Here is a 22,578-nt window from a genome sequence, read left to right as displayed (position 1 = left end):
GAGCTGCTCGAGTACTGCGTCCGTTCCTACCAGGTCACACTTAAGTGACGGTCCAGAGAAGGTGCGCAGCACTCGAACTTCCCAAATACGGAATTATACACACTCGTTATCACACATACTGAGATCTTTAGACTTCAGACACTTTTATCTTTCACCACGCCGGGTTTCACAGGATAAACAGAGTTTTCATAACATTTTAACCAAGCCTGGTCAACTCTTTCCCAACCTTGCCAGGCTTTTACAACTTATTTTTTTATTTAACCTTTATCTTTCACCACGCCGGGTTTCACAGGATAAACAGAGTTTTCATAACATTTTAACCAAGCCTGGTCAACTCTTTCCCAACCTTGCCAGGCTTTTAACCTTAACAACTGATCTGATTTTGTAGGACCATAAACATTGGTACACAATCCCCTCTCAACCTGATAATTTGGTATATCCAATTATGCAGATCTTTTATGAAAAAGGTGTCTGCTTACCTTATTTTAGATGCTCTGCAGAGAGGTTGAAAGCGGATCGCCCCCCAATGATGACTTCAGCGTCGTGACAAATCCGGGTGCCCCCTCCAAATTGTTGGAAATCGCCGTTTCCTCCCCAGTTCTTTGGTTTGTCAATAAGTAGACGCAAGAGATTCAGTAAAAGTATAAAAGTAACTTAGAAGTTTAATAAAGCAAAATCAGATCAGCTTCTGAGCTCAGGATTACAGAACAGCAATATCAGTAATGCCATACAGGCCGTCTGTAATGTCTCTCAAGGCTAAGTATGCAGTTTATATTCTTGTGTTGGTGACGCCTTTCTCCTGGTCCGATGGACACCTTTCAATGGCCTTTGATCCTCTCGACCTCCCCTATTTGGCATCTGCACACAAAATTATACCAAGCATAGCCGCTCTCCCACTGCTAGTTCAAGGTTTCAAATACTTTCGCTATCAGAGTGTACCTCTAGTTAATTCATATGGAGACTGGCTTTTTAGTCACCATAGGCCTCTGCTGTAAGTGGTTACACAAGCATATTAAAAGATTCCAAACATATTGTAATATACCAAACATAGTTATCCTTTTTAGATAACACATAATTGTCCCATAAAACATAATTATCCCACAACGGTAAAACTATTTGCTCTACAAACCAATGTAATTATGATTTTGATAACTAATTGAAATAATATGATAACAAATACCAGTTTGCATTATAATGCAGCATAACAGGCTGTTTTTATCAAGTAAAATAACTGGAAGCAAATGACACAACGGAAGCCTTGCACATTCAAGACACAAATGGCCGTGTCGGCTCTTACGTTAAAAATAAGGTGGATAATGAGCCCTAAAATTGATATTTTACTGTTGCCCATGGCAACATACCTGTGCTACTCTTATATTTCTTGTATCACTCTGAAGTCTTTTCATTTCAAGGTAGCCTAAGTTAAAAGTTCATCAGCTTTCTTGACTCAAAATGGTTACTACAACTACTGATTGTATAAAAATAGCCAGGGAGGGCAGTATTGATTTTAATATAGGCCATATGGTGAGCAACCTTTGTCAGAAACTCAAGAGTCATGAGTTAAAGGGATAACGTTAGTTCACCCAAAAATTTTGTTTCTTTGTTCTGCTGAACTCAAAAGAAGATATTTTGAAGAATGTTTGTAACAAAGCAGATAGATCTTCACAATATCTTCTTTTGTGTTCAGCAGAACAAAGAAACTCATACAGGTTTGGAACAACTTGAGGGTGAGTAAATGATGACAGAATTTTCATTTTTGGGTGAACTATCCCTTGAAAGCAACAAAACGTAAACAACATGAAAAAAATATAACATGTGTTACATCATAACCTAATTATGCTAGATAACTAATCTACAGAAGAAGTAACCTGATTTGAATGAATGAAAATTTATATTGTTATTATTGTTGAACTGTTGCTAGGCTGACTGGTTTCCTGCACAGTGACCATTTGTTTCCCCTAGTGGAGTCTTTACGAGAGCCAAGTTAGATAATAATATAATTTAAGCCTAAATCAATATTTCATGTCCATGTGGCTGTGTAATAAGGCTGACAATCAGCCAGTCGTTATCATAATAATCCCCTTCGGACTTACCACGCCAGCGGTTCATCAGAGCGGAACTCTTGTCTGCGGCAGTATTTTCCACACCGACAGATATCTGAGTAACTCCTTCCGCTCCTGCCTGTTTTCTTTGCACTGCAACTGAGCTAACTGAACGAGTACTTTTAAAGGATCAATTCAATCACTTTCTCACATCTTTCTCCGTTTTTAGGTAAGTACAATAATAGTGTTTGCAAACAACAACCAACGATAGTATTGTGGTTTAAGGAGACATTTGATTTAAATGATGTAATCCGTTCAGCTACATTAGCGTAACGTAACAGCAAACGTAGTAACTTACAAGCTGATGGTTTCCGTTTGTTTTTCTGATTTGCTTTACGACAAGACTGAATAACTTTTGCTTTTCCGATCAACTATTCATGATGTAAGCTATTTATATTTATCTTTCCCGAGCACACGATCTGTAGTTGTTATTATGCTGCCTTCACGTGTTATCGGAAATTTGATAATTCCGACTTCTGAAGTCGTGATTACGAACTCATTGCATTTAACGTTAAGTGTCAAAATGTGAGGGCGTTTATTTGCAATTTTTACATAGGACGCTCGTATTTACGATAATACCGAGAGCACGTGAAGGCAGCATTTGTCCCCGCCTCACTTGTTTTTGTATAGGAACAGTGAGTGAGTGCCTAATTTCTGTGGGAAGATATTACGAATATTTTTCCGAAACTTGACTTAATATGTAAAAATTAACTCGCATCTTTAGTAAATTGGCAGTTTTGAAAACAAATCTGTATTTTGGAGAGAACCATAAAATATATTATTTGAGTTGAAGAATAGCAATTCATAATTTGTTATACCTCTGAAGGGGTTTAAGTTATTATTAAATGTTGTTGTTTCTTTGTGTCAGATTTTTCTAATCGAAGATGACAGACCGTTACAACATCCACAGTCAGCTGGAGCATCTGCAGTCGAAGTACATCGGCACGGGCCACGCAGACACCAGCAAATGGGAATGGCTAGTTAACCAGCACAGAGACTCATACTGCTCATACATGGGCCATTTCGACCTTCTCAATTACTTCGCCGTCTCTGAGAACGAGAGCAAGGCTCGGGTCCGCTTTAACCTGATGGAGAAGATGCTGCAGCCATGTGGCCCGCCAGCTGACAAACCTGAAGATGCTTAGGGCCATTGTGACTGAATCCCTACTGGATCTTTTATAAGGCTGTGCCCCTGATATGTTCATTGAGATATGCGCTGAGAGATCATACCTATATAGAGAGAGACCCTGGACACATGGGGGTTGTGGGTGCTCTTTAAATCATCCTTTTTTTTTCTCTTTTTTTTTTAGATATTTTTTTTTGTTATATTTTGTATAGGTTGTTGAACTGTGTCTTAAGAAAATAAAGTTGATATCCTCACATATTCATTGATTGAATTGTTTTAATATTTTTTATTATTACAAAAGAAATTACTTCTTTGTTTTATTCAGCAAGGATAAAGGTAAACAATTATAGTTTTACAAAAGATGTCTATTTTTTACATTTTCTATTTCCTCAAGAAATCCTGGGGGAAAAAATAGATCAGTTTTCACAATAATATCAAGCAGCACAACTGTTTCAACATTAATAATAATAAATGTTTCCTGAGCAGCAAATCAACATAATAGAATGATTTCTGAAGGATCATGTGACACTGAAGACAAATGATGCTGAGAATTCAGCTTTGTCATCACAGGAATAAATTACATTTTAAAATAGGAACATTATTTAAGAAAAAAATTATATTAGTTTTACTATATTTTTGATCAAATAAATGCAGCCTGGGTGAGGTTTTTATTATTATTTTTGTGTGAATACTTAACCTGTATTATATACACTCTAAAAAAATGCTGGGTTAAAAATAACCCAAGTTGGGTTGAAAATGGACTAACCCAGCAATTGGGTTGTTTTAACCCAGCGGTTGGGTTAACTGTTTGCTTAAAACAACCCAATTGCTGGGTTAGTCCATTTTCAACCCAACTTGGGTTATTTTTAACCCAGCATTTTTTAGAGTGTATAGCAAGTACATTGTAAGGTTGGTATAATAAGTTAATTCACTCTCAATGGGAAATCAGATCTATTTACATATACACTAAGTATGAGAGTAAAAAGTATGGAAAGTTGCTTCGATTCACTTGGGTATATTGCTCGTTTACAAGCAAATCCAGCGAATGCATAAAAAGGAGTGTTTTTCCAATGAATCAGTGCAGAGGAAAGTTGGCATGACCATAACTTCACTGATAAGAGATTTGCAGTCTTTGAGCGTGACAGTCAGCGGTTGCCACTAGCATAGCAGGGCAAATCCTCGCCAGCTGGCTCCACAGTTTGAGATATTCTTACAACAGAGTCGTTTCTGCAGTGTCAGGATCAGGAATAACATACTGGCACAGCAGATCACCGGTTGTGCTCATGCTGAAGAAGACCAGCTATTTTTATTTTAACATGAGGAATAATGCTGAATTAAGCTGTTGAAGAGCCCAGAAAGATGCCACAAAAGGAGTTGTGTATAAAAAGTGCTGAAGTTGAGCAGATGGTCAGTTTTTTTACATTTGTGTGTGGGGTTGAGGGCTGTAACAAACAACCCTTACAGCCAGTCATTACCCTTCTACACTAACAGATTGAGCTCTTCTTTTAAACATACAGTTGCTCTGAGAAAATAGCACCTGGGCTGACAACACAAAAAGGCCATTGAGCAAACATTTAATGTCCTTCAATGGTTGACGTTAACCTTGACAGCATGCGTTTAAGGACGTGGCTATTGCTACATTTAGTCAACCATAAAGCCATCACCTACATCCCTAATGGTAAAATCTCAAACAGCCATAATTTCCAGCGGAAAGCCATTCATATGAGCAGAGGAAGAGCTGTCACATGCTAGCTAAGAGCTAGAGCCTAATGTGCTTATAGATTAAAGGTCATTTTGCTCCAGTGAATCATTTATGCACAATTCATTTGAAAATCTGTCTGTCATGCTGTAATTCAATATAAGATCATAGGTTTACATTTACAAAAAAATCTATGAGTACATAAGCATATCTATGATTGAAAATGTGAGAACAGATGCCGGTACCATCTGATTAGAGGCACAAGCAACTAGAGAAGAAAAACAAGTTAAAACAAGCATGAAATCAAATGGAGTGCACTTGGCGCCAATGACGACAGCGCCAAAAGGGCTTGATGGGAAAGGTGTGACCAGCCGACATGTACAATATTTGCTCTGCGTGTGTTTGGCAGTTTTATTTCCTCTTACAAGAATAGATTATCTGTTGTATATGTAATTTACTGTACTTTTAACATGCTTGAAAGAAGGATGATTTGTAGGAGGTGGATCATTACAGATCCACAGTTAGAGCGCATACACATGCACAATGATACACAATGCATGACTGTGCAGTGCGTCACTGGGAAAACAGTTCAAGAGCACAGCTGACTTCTTAAGTCCTCTTACGCACAAAGTTTTCCTGGAAAACATCCAGTATTTACAATAGCTAGCACCTGATTGATCATTTACAATAATGGCATGTTAATACAATCGTTTTGACTTAATATTGACAATCTGGCTTCTGCAGGATAATGTCTCCTACTGTAGGAATCTAACCAGTAAAGATGCATTATAATGGCTTTATTTGTACAATAAAGTAGCTTATTTTACAATGCATCTTCATTCTTCACATACAAATTTTGGTAACACTTTAGTATGGGGAACACATATTCACTATTAACCTTTTTTTATATGCTCTGAATAATTTAGTAGTACAGCATAAAATGTCAATAAGTAGCCTGATTGTTTCTCAATTATACAATACGAATGATACAATCTTACAAAAGCTATGTACAAATGATATGTATGCTCTCTACGCTTAATAAATAATCAAAGATTATAATGAAAGCTGCTTATTTTGTTAGGATTTCATTTTGTTTTACTAGAATGCTCATTGATTTTACAGTTGACTGCACCATGAAATAAAACCGACCAGATGTCCTCGTTTCCATTCATTCGCTGCCCAAACATTTTGCATAACAAATGCACTTATAATGTTTGGTTTCTCAACCCATTATCTTCATTAAGCACAAAATAAGGCAACAGCAATCTGAGATCATTTAAATGTCATAGAGATATTAGATTTTCATACACACACTATATTGCCAAAAGTTTTGCCAAAAGTGCCTTTACATGCACATCAACTTTAATGGCATCCCATTCTTAATCCGTATGGTTTAATATGTAGTTGGCCCACCCTTTGCAGCTATAACAGCTTCAACTCTTCTGGGAAGGCTTTCCACAAGGTTTAGGAGTGTGTTTATGGGAATTTTTGACCATTCTTCTAGAAGCGCATTTGTGAGGTCATATTTCGTTGATGATGCTGGACGAGAAGGCCTGACTCGCAGTCTCCGCCCTAATTCATCACAAAGGTGTTCTATTGGGTTGTACAGGCCAGTCAAGTTCCTCCACACCAAACTCGCTCATCCATGTCTTTATGGGCCTGGCTTTGTGCACTGGCGCGCAGTCATGTTGGAACAGGAAGAGGCCATCCCCAAAATGTTCCCACAAAGTTGGGATCATGAAATTGTCCAAAATGTCTTGGTATGCATGCTGAAGCATTAAGAGTTTCTTTCATTGGAACTAAGAGGCCAAGCCCAACCCCTGAAAAACCACCCCACACCATAATCCCCCTCCACCAAACTTTACACTTGGCACAATGCAGACAGGCAATATCGTTCTCCTGGTAACCGCCAAACCCAGACTCGTCCATCCGATTGCCAGACAGAGAAGCGTGATTTGTCACTCCAGAGAACATGTCTCAACTGCTCTAGCTTTACACCAGTGCATCCGAAGCTTTGCATTGCACTTGGTGATATAAGGCTTGGATGCAGCTGCTCGGCCATGGAAACCAATTCCATGAAGCTCTCTACACACTGTTCTTGAGCTAATCTGAAGGCCACATGAAGTTTGGAGGTCTGTAGCTATTGACTCTGCCGAAAGTTGGCGACTTCTGTGCACTGTGTGCCTCAGCATGCGCTGACCCCGCTCTGTGATTTTACGTGGCTGTTGTTCCCAAATTGTTAAAATACCACTAACAGTTGACCGTAGAATATTTAGTAGTGAGCAAATTTCACGAATGGACTTATTGCACAGGTGGCAACCTAACACCGTACTGAGAGCGACCCATTCTTTTCCAAGTGTTTGTAGAAGCAGTCTGCATGCCTATGTGCTTGATTTTATACACATTTGGCCATGGAAGTGATTGGAACCTGAATTCAATGATTTGGAGGGGTGTCCCAATACTTTTGGCAATATAGTGTATATATACACACACACACACACACACACACACACACACACACACACACACACACACACACACACACACACACACACACACACACACACACACACACACACACACACACACACACACACACACACACACACACACACACACACACACACACACACACACACACACACACACACACACACACACACACACACACACACACACACACACACACACACACACACACACACACACAGCCCAGCCCCCCCAAAAAAGTAGCTGTTTGGATTTAAATAGGCAAATGCTTAAGAGTCTATGATTGGATCATTATTTTTCTATAATGACTTTTAATATTATAACGCATTATAAAGTCAAGTTTATATTATATATAAATAAAAGACACATATACGAAGATCAATTATCTCCATTACATCTTGGTCATTTTGTGTTAAATTTAGTATGTGGTTAAAGAACCACCACACAATTCTCAAAAATGATTCCAACACAGAAGACAGCTTAATTAAAAAGAATGAAAATAGGACCCTAGATCTTCTGTAAGATTTTGCTTATTTTGTATACTGTTTTAAAGCATGAAAATATACAGACATTTTAAACATGAATATATCTCTCTATACAGTGCAGATGGAAGAATTTCATGGGTACACTACACTAATCCATTTTATTTAGTAAATTGGTTCTATCATGATTAAATGAAATCAAGATAAATGTGATCTAAAATTGTCTAGTAGTGACTGAGGCGATTCCTCTTATGTAAACGCGAGAGCTTATCAACCAAGATCTAACTCAACTAAATAAAACATCTAGAATGTTAGTACGCGCTAATGTGTTTTCTTACCCCTTTAAATGCTCCTCAGTGAAAGAAATCAAGCCAATATACTGCAATATACTGAATGTATTCACATATATCATACACAGACACAGACTGTACAATTGATTTGAAATAATTTAAAAGATTCCCCAATTTCTAACTACAAAAAAAACAGACAAAATAAAAGCTGGACATAAGAGCGTCCAGCAAATTCTGTATTTGACATACAATCAGATATTATATAGAGCACCAAAATGTGCAATAATGCAATACTGACACATTCTATAATGGACTAAAATAATGGACTAGAAGCCCTTTCCAAGTTTGAGTTAAAACTATTGTTTCACTACATTATATTGCTTGCCACATGTTGTATATGTTCGGCACCACTGTATTCAATAAAACCTAAAAGCCAAATCAATGAGACACTACCTGAAATTTTTGGAACAAATAACTGATAATATTTAGGGGGAAACTAAAATGCAAGGTAAATAAACATGGATTATGTCATAAACATTTGATGAGAGTCTATACCTGAACAGCAGTTACTGTATATATAAGATATGTTACAACATGACCACATGTATATCAAGTAATCAGACTTCGAGGAAAACAAACAACACTGTAAAGGCACAACATAAATCTGATTACATTCTATTATACTGAGGGCGGTATTAATCTGGATACAGAGGAATAATGGCAGTAATAAACCTGGACACCACAATGGACCTCAACATCCATGTAATGTACAATCAACCAGATACACGAGTCTTATAAAATGTTTTTTCACATGCATGGATATTCATAGATATTACTGAACTCTGCACGAATACAGCAAGAAATATGTAATATATACAACAACAAAAAACAATCTTCAGAGCTGCACGCAGCAACGACGTAAGCAACTGATGAGTCACTGCACGCGCTCAAATGTTTCACACAGTTGTGCTGCGCCTTTAGAAAACATCAGGGACACTTTAAATTAAAAGAGTGTAAGTCTTGTCCTTAGTGTGTGCAAAACATTACTGATATGAAGAAGAAAAAAAACCCTTGCATTGCTTTATCTGGTGTGAAGGTCCCTCTCTCTCTATCTCTCTCTTTCTCTGTCTCCATTTCAGTCAATAATTGCATTCCAGGCCCATCTTTAGCCACGCTGTAGCCCCCTAGTGGCTGAAAGCAACAACCAAAGTGCAACGGGTGCCAGAGAAGAGCCGGCTGCCGCAGGGAGCCAGTCTGCTAGTCTCTCGGCAGGAAGCATGGCGAAGAGACAGGAAGAGAGAGCCTCGTATCAGCGGCCGTCCAGCACCCCCTCCACCAGGCACCGCCTCAGGGCCGATGAAACCTGCCACAAAACAGAGAGAGCAGACGCTAGTTTAGCTGCCATGCCAGCAGACAGGACACAGAACAGATCTGAGCAATATTTAGAGGAAACGAGGCATCTACAGTGGAAAGAGCAGCTGATAGGGTCTTTTTATTAGCAGCAAGTCTATTAACACGGCACTTGACGAATAAAGAGTCCCACTAGATATGTCTAACACTGATTTTTGAGATAAGGGACAAAACATGTCCCACACGCAAAAACCCTATTTATGTTAAAAAGTAAGAATGTCAACACAATAAAAATACTTGAAACGTTACATCTAAGGGAAATTTGTATACTCGGGACATTTATTGCTTATTCTTTTAAATCATTTCTTTAGTATTATTTTACTTGGAAACGCATGTAATTTAACCTGTCCTCAGCATGAGGTCACAATGTAAAACTGCCAAACAAAATGCTTAAAAATGCAACAAATTAAAAAATACACAGCTACATTAAAAGGCAGAAATCTTAAAGATATCAAACAATACAACAAGTAAATATTGAATTATATTTTCCATTACAAAATAGTTATAAAAGTTGTGTCCTCACTTCGCGTCAACTCCATCAGGATTTTTTTATAATTCTGAATAAATCAGGCAGTGTCATGGGCAGCTTTAAAGGGTTAGTTCACCCAAAAATGAAAATTCTGTCATTAATTACTTACCCTCATGTCGTTCGACACCCGTAAGACCTCCGTTCATCTTCGGAACACAAATGAAGATATTTTAGTTGAAATCCGATGGCTCAGAAAGGCCTCCATTGGAACAAGGCACTTTACACTCTCAAGACGTCGTTACAAAGTCCATCTCACTACAGTGGTTCTACAATAACTTTATGAACCGACGAGAATAGTTTTTGTGCGCAAAAAAAAACCTAAATAACGACTTATATAGTGATGACCGATTTCAAAACACAGCATCATGAAGCTGCGAAGCGTTATGAATCAGCGAGTCGAATCAGTGGTTTGGATCCCAAAGTCCCGTGATTTCAGCAGTTTGGCTCGCTGATTCGACTCACTGATTCATAACGCTTCGAAGCTTCATGATGCAGTGTTTTGAAATCGTCATCACTATATAAGTCGTTATTTAGGTTTTTTTTGCACACAAAAACTATTCACGTCGCTTTATAAAGTTATTGTAGAACCACTGTAGTGAGATAGACTTTGTAACGACGTCTTTAGTCCCTTTTATGGGTCTTGAGAGTGTAAAGTGCATTGTGCCAATGGAGGCCTTTCTGAGCCATCAGATTTCAACTAAAATATCTTCATTTGTGTTCTGAAGATGAACGGAGGTCTTACAGGTGTCGAACGACATGAGGGTAAGTAATTAATGACAGAATTTTCATTTTTGGGTGAACTAACCCTTTACAACATTGAAGTCTCTGCGGTCACAGATTTAACATGTCAACTCCGTCATCGCAGTGTAATAGTTTCTGTAAATAGTTGTGGGATAAATCTTGCCATTTTGATATGTTTATTAAGGCAGCTACAACTGAGGAAAAAAACGAAATTGCTCCACTGTACAACACGTGATTAAGGTGGAAAAACATTCAATTTTGTCAACTCTGTCAGACATCAACTCTGTCAGGTTTTATGTCTGATAGTTGACAAAAAGTCTGTGTATAGTGTGATTTAATACGTTTTTTGCATATGGGGAATTCTTCTAATGCCGTTTCATGATTCTATTTACATATACTATATATTTGGCCTCAGCTCAATCTTTACCAGGTGAAGGTTTTTGTTCATTTTGAAAGAAATGTCTTAACATTTTTACACAATAAATTGAAAAAAATAATAAAACATCAATGGAACTACATGATATTGCGTCTCAATTACCTAAGAACATTGCTAATATATGTTTAATATTAAAAGGAGGGAGGATAATTAAGGAATTTAGAAACCGGGTTGTTCATAATAGTGTGAAAACAAACAAAAAATAAACAGAGAATGTATTTTATGATTTAGATCCTTTACTGAACACCAGTATTACATAACTGAAGACTTTACATTGTTTTTGGATGGATTACATTAAATTTGCATGCTTTTTAGTGTGTCTGACGGAGTTGACACAAATTAAGTTATGGACTAAATCAGTGGTTCTCAAAGTGTGGTACAAGTACCACTAGTGGTACTCAGGCTGCCTCAAGTGGTACGCAGAGAAACACTAAATAAATTAATGTTAAAACACATACATTTTAATTTAATCTTTGAGTAAAGTTTTTGTTTTACATTTAAGTACAGTACAGTTTTAATTTAACTTTACAACATATATTAATTTTATGATTATTTAATTATTTTATTTACCTGTATGTAAGCACAGTGCAGTGTTAATGTACAAACAGCGTATTTACAATGTTAAAGTGTCTGACAACAATAAATATTCTTATTACGAATAAACTGCCTAGTTTTTTAACTGTGCAGAGCTATAGCTGAATAGTTAGGCCTACTACGCTACTGTAGTTGGTCATCATGGTGGTACTTGGACAGCCAAATATTTTCTGAGGTGGTACTTGGTATAAAAAGTTTGAGAACCACTGGACTAAATAAATACATTTCTTTAGAAAAAATATTTAGAATGTTTCCCTTCCATGGTACATTATCTGAGACCTTTGTCTACAAAAATACAAATTTTTTAATAATGTAGTGTTAGTTTTTATTTTGTAACATTTTAAAACATGTTTTGTCCCTTATCTCAAGAATCATTGCTAACACATCAGATAATGTAACTGTTCTTAGTCTATCCATTTCCACAAGCCTGAACCCATTCAGGGTGATCTGCAAAACGACTATGATGATAATCAGCCAATCATAGTGCTATGGAGGCACTACCTCCCATTACGGGACTTTTCACTGTACTTCAGCGTTACCCCATCATACTCACACCACACTTTAGGACCTTAAAGAGAATCATTTACTCACCCTGATGTCATTTCAAACCTTTCTTTCTTGAGCACAAAATAATATATTTTGAAGAATGTTGATAACCAAACCGTTTCAGTTCATACAATGGAAGTTAATGGCAACCGTAACAGTTTGGTTATCAACATTCATCAAAATATCTTTCTTTTGTGTTCGGCAGAAGAAGAAAAATACAGGCTTGGAAAAACATCCAGTGATTAAAAATTCCCCGTTGCTTATTCAAAACAATAAGAAAGGCATAGCTTGATGATGGAATCATGGGAGTTGTTGTCTTCAACTCCACAGCCGATGGAAAGCAATCCGATGAGACTCAGGCAGAAATCATGCTCATGGACGAGCTAATGTTTTTATAATACATAAGAGCTAACGTTTTATTAACATTACTGTGGTATAAAGCAGGGCAGGGAGCCTGGGATAATTTATATTTGTTGCTGTTTTTATTGAGCTTATATGCCTCCTTTCATTGTCCAGGTTTATTTTACAATAAAAGGTACGTTCAACATCAGCCTCCTTCTTCCTTGAACATTGTTAGTTACATTTGATCACTTAAATGCACATTATTTTATTTCATTCTAATGAAGTGCTGAATTACTACTCATGCATTGTAGGGTAACTCAGCGCTGTTTTACTTGGCCAAATCGAGTGTTTTGAAAGTTAGAACGTTACTACTGTGGCTGGTATGAGACCACACTGCAGATCAATATTAGAAAATCGTATTAATAAAAGCTAAATGAATCGTGTTGCATGGCATGCAGTTAATTTTAAAATATATTTTATGGTGGAGAAAATGCTGTATTACTGTTACAACAAATAAAGCTCTTTCTGGATATGCTGTTAGCCACTTGACAAAATAGTGTTGTCTCTGAGGCATGGTACAAACTCGCGGTAAGTCAAGAAAACAAGAGATTCAAACAATAAGACTAATCGTGTTGAGCCATAACAAATTATATTTTTCTGTCGATAAAGGTATCCAAATGGTTTCTCACCTGTCTAATAAAACACATAATATATTAAAGTGTCTTTATTGTTTCCATGGAGGGTAGCATGGATATGACGCATTGACAGGTGACGCAATGACACGGTCTGTAACACTGGTTAAAATAGCCGATTTGTCTGTATTTAAACATTACTGGAAACATTTGGGATAACGCAAGTACACAAGTCAACAAAATATATAAAAATGTGTCTTGTGTGTTTTTTTTTTTAATCCAAAAATGTTCCATATTGTGCCTTTAAGAGGACCCTTTTCTGTGGGAATTGCCACACTCTGTCCACACTCAGTCAGTTTGAGATGAAGGCTGATGTTCAATTATTATGGAAATAAAACAATATACTGACTTCTAATGAAACTTTCTGTAATGACTATTCAATGCTTTATCTCCCACCACTATAGTCAATAACCTTTCATCCTTCTGATCAGGCTTCTAGTAATACACAAACGTACCTGGTAAACTGTTTGCTTTCTTCATGGACTTCCATTTCTTTGCTTTTAAATTCATTAAGTTCTTTACGTATAGCAGCCTGTGACAAGAAAAAAGCCATTAGTGACTATGTGATCAATGTTGAAAACAGTTGTGCTCCTTCAAAACTCTTTTCAGGATTCTTTGATGAATAGAAAGTTCAAAAGAACAACATTTATTTGAAATAAAAATCTTTTGAAACATTATACATATTTTTACTGTGATTTCTGATCAATTTAATGTGCCCATGCCAAATAAAACTATTTTCTTTAAAAAAAAAAAAATGTTTTGATCGGTAGTGTACATTTAAAAAATACACTATTTACATTATAATTATATAATATGTAAATGTATTGTTTTATGACCACACAAGTATTTATTAAATTACCATAGTTTAATGCACCAGTCACATGCCCAGTAGGTGGCATCAGTGACCATACAAAATAATTTTCAAAAGAATTGGCAAAAGATTTTCCAATATTGATGCAATATTCCCCAAATTTTATATGAGAGGAAATTATATATCTTTAAACATCTTAAGCACCATCAACCGTATAATATAAACTATGCATTTAACAATATAGACAGGTAGTAAATGTAACATGTTTATTACTCCTAAATCGTAAAGGAGAATTTGTATAGAATGAAAATGTGTAATTTACTTTGGAACACAATATTTATTTATTTTCTCCATGCAGATTTTGTCCATAAAATTCCAAAAAAGGACACGATAAGCTCTATAAAAGCATTATAAATCCATAAAACTTTGTTCAAAAACAACAACAAAAACAGGCTGATAACAGGCTTAGAATAACATGAGGGTAAATATTTACATAATTTAAAAAAAAAAAAGAATAATCCATTTTGGGAAAACTATTAAAGCATTTGTGCTTTGAAATGTGTAAAAATCATCTAAAAGATCAGTAACACTTCAGTTAACATTAGTTAAACACTTTAGTTAACGTGAACTAAGAATTAACAATATTTCTACAGAATTTATTAATCTAAATTTCACCATTTACTAATACATTATTAAAATCAAAAGTTGTATTTGTTAACATTAGTGCACTATGAGCTAACATGAACAAACACAATAACTGACGATATTTAACAAAGATTTATAAATACTGTAACAAATTAATTGTTCATGTTAGTTAATACATTAACAAATGAGACTTTACTATGAAGTGTCACCAAAAGATCTTTAAATCTATATAAGTGATAAATTAAGTAAGTCTAAATCTATTAGCTTAAGTATTTATTCAGAAAAGAAACATTCAAATGTTTAATTGAATAGATTATAAGTTAAATAAAACAAACAAACACTAATTTAGTTGTTTTAGCGCTAAAACATTATCTACCCTTTTTTAATCCTCTGAACAATTCTGTTATTTACAATGGGAAAAATTATGCTCCAACAATTGCAGATTGTGCATATGTGTCTTTAAAATTCTATGCAGCACAGCATGCAAAATTTAAAGCAATAGTAGGAGAGAGGAATGGCTTACTTTGTCTGCAGGGGTCAACCTGGTCCAGGGCTTGTCAGCACGCCGATCATAGTCTTTTGCTTCTGTGACCTCCACATATTCATTGAACCGCAAAATTCTACGTGCCACCAGCTCTGCGACTGTGGGCCGGACGCTGAGCTACAGACACAGAGCATTTCCTTTAGTCACCTCGAAAAGGAGTTAAACATGCTCCTAGTAATACCTTACGTGCGTGAAACAATTCTCTTTGATAATGAAGCACATAATGGTGGATGCGACTGATTTTACAAGAGAAAATATTTAGTGGATTATATACCTGCAGTCATTTGTATAAAAAGCTCTGTCCATTATTGCAGTTTCAGAGAGAACAGGTCCATTTTGAGGAAATCTTTGTAAATGACCATTGATCCAATTTATAGATCTAGTCTATCCACCCATTTAAATGCTTTGCCCTGATTCTCTCCATAATATAGGGCATTAGAAGCATACTAAATTAGAAAGCCCTAATTAGACTGGCCACCACTTCACAATACGTCAGGAATGTAAATCTCTTCCTTACTTCCCACAACACCTCATGCATTGCAATTAAGAGTTAGCCAGTGGGTTGCAGACATGATCAAATCGACTCTTTAAATCGAATTTCACAATAGCAGAGGAACGTCTTAAAATATTAAATAATAAATTCAAGTAAAATGCCATTTAGTCAAGTTGATATCCTGCTCAAGTGATGTATTGAGAGACTACACTCATATTTTACTTTTATTTTAATTCCTTGTAAGGCCAGCAGATGGTGCAATGTCCAACAATCGCCCATTTTTACTAGATGATGTCACAGTGATCATTTTGATTAATGATGATTCATAACTTCATGCAGCATTATGCTAAAGTAACAGGTTAAGTGTTATTTGAAATTAGAGCAATACATGAAAAGTATACCTTTAATCTTTCAATATCTGACATCTAATTTCTATGGAAGATTATACCTGCCACATGAGAAAAAAATCATGCTTTGGTAAATTACAATTATCACATAAATTGAAATTATGACAAACTAATTCATAAATATAAGATTAAAAAGGTTGAAATTATGAGATAAAATGTAAATTGTGACAGAAAATTCTCTCTCAATTAGAACGTGGCATAATTCTGATTTACCAAAGCAAGATTGTATTTCTTATGTGGTGGAAAAGGGTTTCCATATATTTCTGATAGATTGAACAAATGAGAATTTAACTGTCTCAAAGAAAACTAGTCGATTGCAGAAGGTTGTACCTTTCGGGATAGTCTTCTTTTAATCTCCTGCTTGGCCTCTTGTTCTTCTTCCTCATTTTTCTCTAAAGGGATATAAGAAAGTTGACTTTGTTAGTTTTCATCCTATCCAATGACCGATATTTGCTCTGAATTTTAAATATTAAATATTTGACAATTATTGCAAAACAGAAAATATAACTTTCCATTTTAGCACAACCAAGGTCATTCAAGACTAAATGACATGTATCCGACAATGTTGATTTTTAGTGCTTTTTGTCAGCAAGTGATCAGAGTGCAGTGAAAACCAGCTTAGTCTAGAACGAAAGCATTGGTCACTGATGGGTCCAAAATATGTTTGTGTAACACTGGCCAAATACTGTATATGCCATGGGACAATGAGCATTTCATAAGGATTCCTTATTTATCCTACGCTAACTTATTACCTTAAAGGGTTAGTTCACCCAAAAATGAAAATGATGTATTTCATTTCTCACCCTCATGTCATTCCAAAACCGTAAGATCTTTGTTCATCCTTTGGCCCAGAAAGGTAGTAAAAAATAGTCCATATGACTCCAGTGGTACAACCTTAATTTTAATGAAGCAACCAGAGAAAAACAAGCGGAGAAAAAAAAGAAGAAAAAAAAATCACTATTCAACAATTTCTTCACGTCTGTGTCAGTCTGCTACACTGTTGATGTAGTAAATACAGTGCAGCGCTTCAGAGTTACACCAGAACGCCGGCTTACCATGAGCACCATGACGCATGCGTGTGATGCTGACACAGGAGCTGGCCAACGTAAACTGCAAAGGAGACTAACACAGACGAGAAAAATTGTTGAATAAAGTTGTTATTTTTGTTAGTTTTTTACGCACAAAAAGTATTCTCGTTGCTTTGTAAAATGAAGGTTGAACCACTGGAGTCACATGGACTATTTTAACGATGTTTTTACTACCTTTCTGGGCCTTGAACTTGATAATTAAATTGCTATCTATGGAGGGATCAGAAAGCTCTCAGAAATTTCTTTTTTGGGTGAACTAACCCTTTAAATAGTCCGAAAACCTGCTGCTGTTGTTGATGTCATGATTTCCAAATCAATTAAATGCATTCATCCATTTTTTTAAGTTAACCTAACAATTCAAAGTGACCGTATACTCATGATATCTTCACTTATCAATATCTTTTTTCAACTTTTCCTTCAGGAAACGATACTACTGATTTATATATTACAACTCTAGATTTAGGACATTCAAGCCCTTTACGGGATATTTGCAGCTAAGAGTAATTATATCTCAGGTAAGCAGTGAGCTTAAGGCAACTCTTTGACGAATTGTTTACACCTCCCTGTTTGTCAGCATATAGCTCATGACTTGTTTCGAGCTCCATCACATTCCTAGTCACAACATCGCACAAAACCAAGGCAACAGAAGATGCAGAATGACACGGGGACTGAGACACACAGGGACTCAATAAACGCGTCTCTAACAGAGGCAGCAATAAGCAAGAACAAACATTAGAGCCCAGGGCATCCCAAACAAAGCAACTGTCTACAGACTATGTAAATGAGATAGTGACAGGAGACATACGCTTCAGAATATTTCGCTGTTCAAGCTCTTCTGTGGTGGGTCGTTGACTCAGCCGTCTATGGGAGAAGGAAAACAAGAGTCAGTCTAGCTTGTGTTTTGTAAATAAATTCATTGGTGCCCAATTTATACTTGTCTACAAAACAAGATCATGACAAACCAAAATTCAGTCAGGTGTATCCAAACTTTGGACTGACAGTACATTATAATAAATTGCCAATGTTAGCATTCAATATATTAGCAATACAGAACAGGACGGTTTAATGTACCTCACTAGTTTACAGCCGATCTGCTGCCATAGCTCCTGTCGCTCCGTCTCTGAGGTCCGTGGAAGAATGTTCTTCTCTTCTAGCTCCCTCTTGCTGGGCCTGTTACCAAGTTTGATAGCAAGTGTGTCCCTGCGTCGAATTTTGCTGGCAAGGGAGCCTATAAAAAGAAAAATGAATAAACTAGGGATGCATGATGATATATTGGTAGCATATTGGTTATTGACTTCAATTGGGACTTTGATTGTAATTTAATTTTTATAATTAGAGGACCTTTGCCGTCATCTAACACTCTCTTTGGGTGTTTTCACACTTTCGGCACTTCCGTTTATCTGCCGCGAATGTACTGCAGCATAGTATGTTTATGCTGAAGGCGAGCAGATATGAGATATACATTCTTTCTGCTTGCAGTGTGTCAGTTACGCTTGTCAGGGAAGCGAGTGAGAATATGCACACAGTTTTATCAAATCATCAATAGCAGTTCACTTTCGCAATTTAGTATGATTGCGTTCATATCAGCAGCGAACTGTAATGGAGATCACATTAATGGGTGTGTACAGAGTTTGGAAAACAGTGTTCACATCATCCAAACAAACCGAACTCTGATGCGCACCAAAAGTACTAGTGTGAAAGCACCTTAAAATCACCATGAACTCAAAATAATCATTTTTATTTTTATATAGAAAAGTTAAGTAAATGATCTCGTCGCAATAGGGGGGAAAAAAGACTATCACAACATCTGTTTCACGATGACTTTATCTTTAAAAACACTGAATTTAGTAAGAATGTTAAATGTAATCTTAAGCAAATCACAATTTATCATATCCTCATGAGAACCAGAAAAGTTTTTTGAATAATAAAAAAAAAAAACATTTTTGAAAAAAGATAATTTTATTCGTATGTTATGCTATGTTCTTTGTAGTGGACAGGACACCAGAACTCAGTTGTTTAAAAAATAAAAAGAGTTGAAATGACAATAGGATTTTTCTTTCATTCACAAATCAATTTTTAGGTTTTGAAAGATATATGTTGGAATGAATTGATATTCCATTTTACTTTATGCAATATGTGGGTAAAATGGCCATGAATGGGTAGTCCCATTCAATTCAATGTATCTATACACTGTACCTAATGTGCATATTAATGAGTTCTTGGATCAACATGTAATGAAAAAAGACGTGTAATAATGGGAGTGATAATTGGCACCATTTTCATAATAATATCTAATATTTCGTCGGAATAGTGATATATAATTTCTTTCCCTGATAAAATGTCTGATAAACATGATTTAAGTCCTGGCGTCCACTACCGTGGACATTTATGAAATCAATGCCCTGTTTTGTAACAAAGTCATATTTTGATTTGAAACCCCATAACATTTCCTGAGTACACCATGATTTATGACGAGAATTTCAATACGTTTATCAGTTATTAGCCCCGATCGGCTAATAAGTGGAACCCTAGAATAAACTTAAGATATCTGCATTCTTCAGATTGCAGTGTGGAAAGAACAGAAAATGAGAAACAGGCGTCAGTCTTTGCAGGAATGTTCTGTGCATTGTGTACTGGCAGCAAAGTCTGCAGAGTAACCAGCATGTCAGAAAGTAACGCTGACTAGAGACAGCATGTTTTTCCAGTTTGACAAACTAAAGGCTTGGACCACAGCTTTGCCAAAATTCTTTGAAGTTACAAGATAGACTTCTAAAATGCAGATACCAAGAAGGAAACCTCCAAGAAATGTATCGCCTGTAATTGTGAGCTGTGTTGATTATACATAAACATCAGGCGAAACATACCTTTACTAGAATACTCTACATGCAAATCCAGAAAAGCAGAATATTTAAAGCTTTTCAGTTACATAACTTGAATTGAGCTCAATTTTTTATTGGACAGTGTACAGAAACAAGGGGTTTAAAAAACTAGACTTGAACGTACTAGTGGTATACTCATCATCTTCATCCTCCTCTTCTTCGTCCTTGTAGAGTATAGGTCCATCTGAATCATCGGAGTCGTTGGCCTGGTTTTCTCGAATGGAGTCAGGGATGATGGTCACCTCTGGCCTTTCCACATTGACGGTATGTTGTCTCTCTCCCTCTTCAGTCCCAACAATCCTACAAAAGGACAAGCAAAACACTCATTTAGACTACCTAAAATATTCATTAGGATGAGCCATTATCAAAATCAGTTTACATAATCAAATGAGGGAAAGAGGACATCATATTCAAAACTTTAAAGAGGTCATTCATTTTTAAAATTAATATTTTCCCTGAGGTCCATTTATGTTTTTGTGCCAAGAGAGACATCATTTAGTTTTTTATGACCATTTTCTTCTCTCCTCTCTGACAGTTTGAACTAAATGGTTTGTTTTTGGCTGCTGTGCCTTAAAGAAAGGGACATTTCACATGAGAGATGATCAAAAGCTGCTTTTTAGTGATCACACATTCTAGCGATCACACGTTTCACTATACAATTTAAGTAGCACAAGTTTGCACTGAAGGTGTTATATCAAAAAGAAACAACATGACAGTTTGTCAATCGTATTGCTATAATGCATAAGGTCTGGCTAAAAATGTTGAGATCAAAATCAGAAAAATCCACATATAATCGTGTGATAATGTTCCAAATGAGACAACTTACAATATTACTAAAACTTTATCACTAACGACCTTTCCAATCACACAAGTTACAAGATCCAAATCTATTTGATATCTCATGAAATATTGGTTACAAAATAATTTTGGCAAACTATGACAATATAGCACAACTAGAAATGAAGAACAAAGAACAATGCTTTAGCCTGAAGTTACATTGCAGAAATAGTTGCACTACCAGTCAAGTTTGGAATCAGAATGTTTTGTTTTCTGAACAAAATTAATAATGTAATTCAGCAAGGATCCATCAATTTAATCAAAAGCGACTGAAAATACTTTTAAAATGGTAAAAAATACAATTTTAAAAAATCCTGAAAAAAAACAATCATATTAAGCAGCACAGCTGTTTTCAATATTGATAATAGGATGAAATGTTTCAACTTTAACATAAATAAAATTACAAACTGACCTTTGTGTCTGATCTGCCGCTGCCCTCGCTTTCTCTTCTTCGCTCGCTGTGCTCACAGGTTCACCTAAAGTGTCCGAGGAAAGTTCATTTGAGGATCCAGTGAAGGACGTTTCCTCTGTGGCTTGGTTAACATGAGGCTGTCTTTTGTCCATCTCGGCAGAGGTCTCGGAAAGTTTATCGGCACCCTTCCCATCCTGAGATTTCTCCTCTGACTTCTCATTAACGTTTGAGGTTAATTCTTTTTTCCTTTGGTCCTTTTTAGAGGAGTTTTCCACAGTCTCGGACGGGGTTTTGGAAGGGGGCCGCGGTGACCTGGAGGGTGCTGTTTTCTTGGCAGACTTGGCTTGTGCTGCTGTTAGTTCCGAGTTGTTGTTCTTTGGGGTCTTCGAACAGGCGGATGAAGATGATTGACCTGAGGCCTGAGTGGAACTCTTGGATGTGCCTGCAGTTTTCTTAGGATTCAAAGTTTTTGCTGTGAAGAAATTCAGGGGAATTAGAGATCTTGAAACGAGAATTAATGGCCGCACCAAAAACAATGGCAGTGTTTTAAATATTTTTTCTAAGAATAGAAACAGATTACTTATACTGAGACAAAGACAGAACTAAAAGATAAAAGATCAGATCGTGTATGTTCACACGCAGGTTTACCACTAAAAACAAACTTCCTATGCGAAGGTCACTGCTGACCAAATATAGGAGTTTAAATTGACGTTCACAAGAGCCAGGAAGTTCAAAGCAGTGTAAAACTATAAAACAAATAATCCGAGGTTCAACATCAAGTGAATAAATAATAAATCAATAAAAAAGTGCTTCAGTTAAAAGAGGAAGCTGTCAAGCCACCAACGATGGGACACAATGGACAGGTAAAAGGATAAAGGAACAGCACAGTGTGGAACAATGAGCCCGTTTATACACAAATACACAAGTATGGTATACATGCACAAAGTCTGGGTTTCATGCAAGATGCAGCACATTTATTGTAC

The 22,578-nt window shown here is 36.3% G+C and overlaps 2 protein-coding genes across 7 annotated transcripts in view; one reads left to right on the top strand and one right to left on the bottom strand.

Moving 5' to 3' along the window:
- The first annotated feature begins 2,157 nt into the window (after window positions 1–2,157).
- On the top strand, window positions 2,158–3,486 carry sf3b5 (splicing factor 3b, subunit 5). Its single transcript, XM_079843027.1, has 2 exons — window positions 2,158–2,271; window positions 2,971–3,486. Exon 2 carries the CDS (start codon window positions 2,987–2,989, stop codon window positions 3,245–3,247), a length of 261 nt encoding a protein of 86 aa, XP_079699153.1. The 5' UTR covers window positions 2,158–2,271; window positions 2,971–2,986; the 3' UTR covers window positions 3,248–3,486.
- Window positions 3,487–8,275: 4,789 nt separating this feature from the next.
- The window catches only part of phactr2 (phosphatase and actin regulator 2), a 47,568-nt gene continuing 33,265 nt past the window's right edge, over window positions 8,276–22,578 (bottom strand). For 3 of the 6 annotated variants that reach the window (XM_079843644.1, XM_079843646.1, XM_079843645.1), the window contains exons 5-12: window positions 21,596–22,067; window positions 20,471–20,646; window positions 18,539–18,695; window positions 18,273–18,328; window positions 16,710–16,771; window positions 15,459–15,596; window positions 13,935–14,011; window positions 8,276–9,552 (exon numbers count right to left, since the gene is read on the bottom strand). In XM_079843644.1, the coding sequence (XP_079699770.1) occupies window positions 9,537–9,552; window positions 13,935–14,011; window positions 15,459–15,596; window positions 16,710–16,771; window positions 18,273–18,328; window positions 18,539–18,695; window positions 20,471–20,646; window positions 21,596–22,067 (1,154 nt within the window). In that variant the 3' untranslated portion in view covers window positions 8,276–9,536. The remainder of the gene's footprint in view (window positions 9,553–13,934; window positions 14,012–15,458; window positions 15,597–16,709; window positions 16,772–18,272; window positions 18,329–18,538; window positions 18,696–20,470; window positions 20,647–21,595; window positions 22,068–22,578) is intronic. The other 3 variants (XM_079843641.1, XM_079843643.1, XM_079843642.1) reach the window with 1 other exon arrangement.

This window comes from Gobio gobio, assembly GCF_949357685.1.
Source record: "Gobio gobio genome assembly, chromosome: 18".
NCBI lineage: Eukaryota > Metazoa > Chordata > Actinopteri > Cypriniformes > Gobionidae > Gobio > Gobio gobio.
The sequence above is the reverse complement of the archived record's forward strand: the minus strand, read 5'-3'. Positions and strand labels throughout refer to the sequence as shown.

Coding starts and splice junctions, on each gene's coding strand:
- sf3b5 (XM_079843027.1), top strand. CDS start 2,987: ATGACAGACCGTTACAACATCCACAGTCAGCTGGAGCATCTGCAGTCG.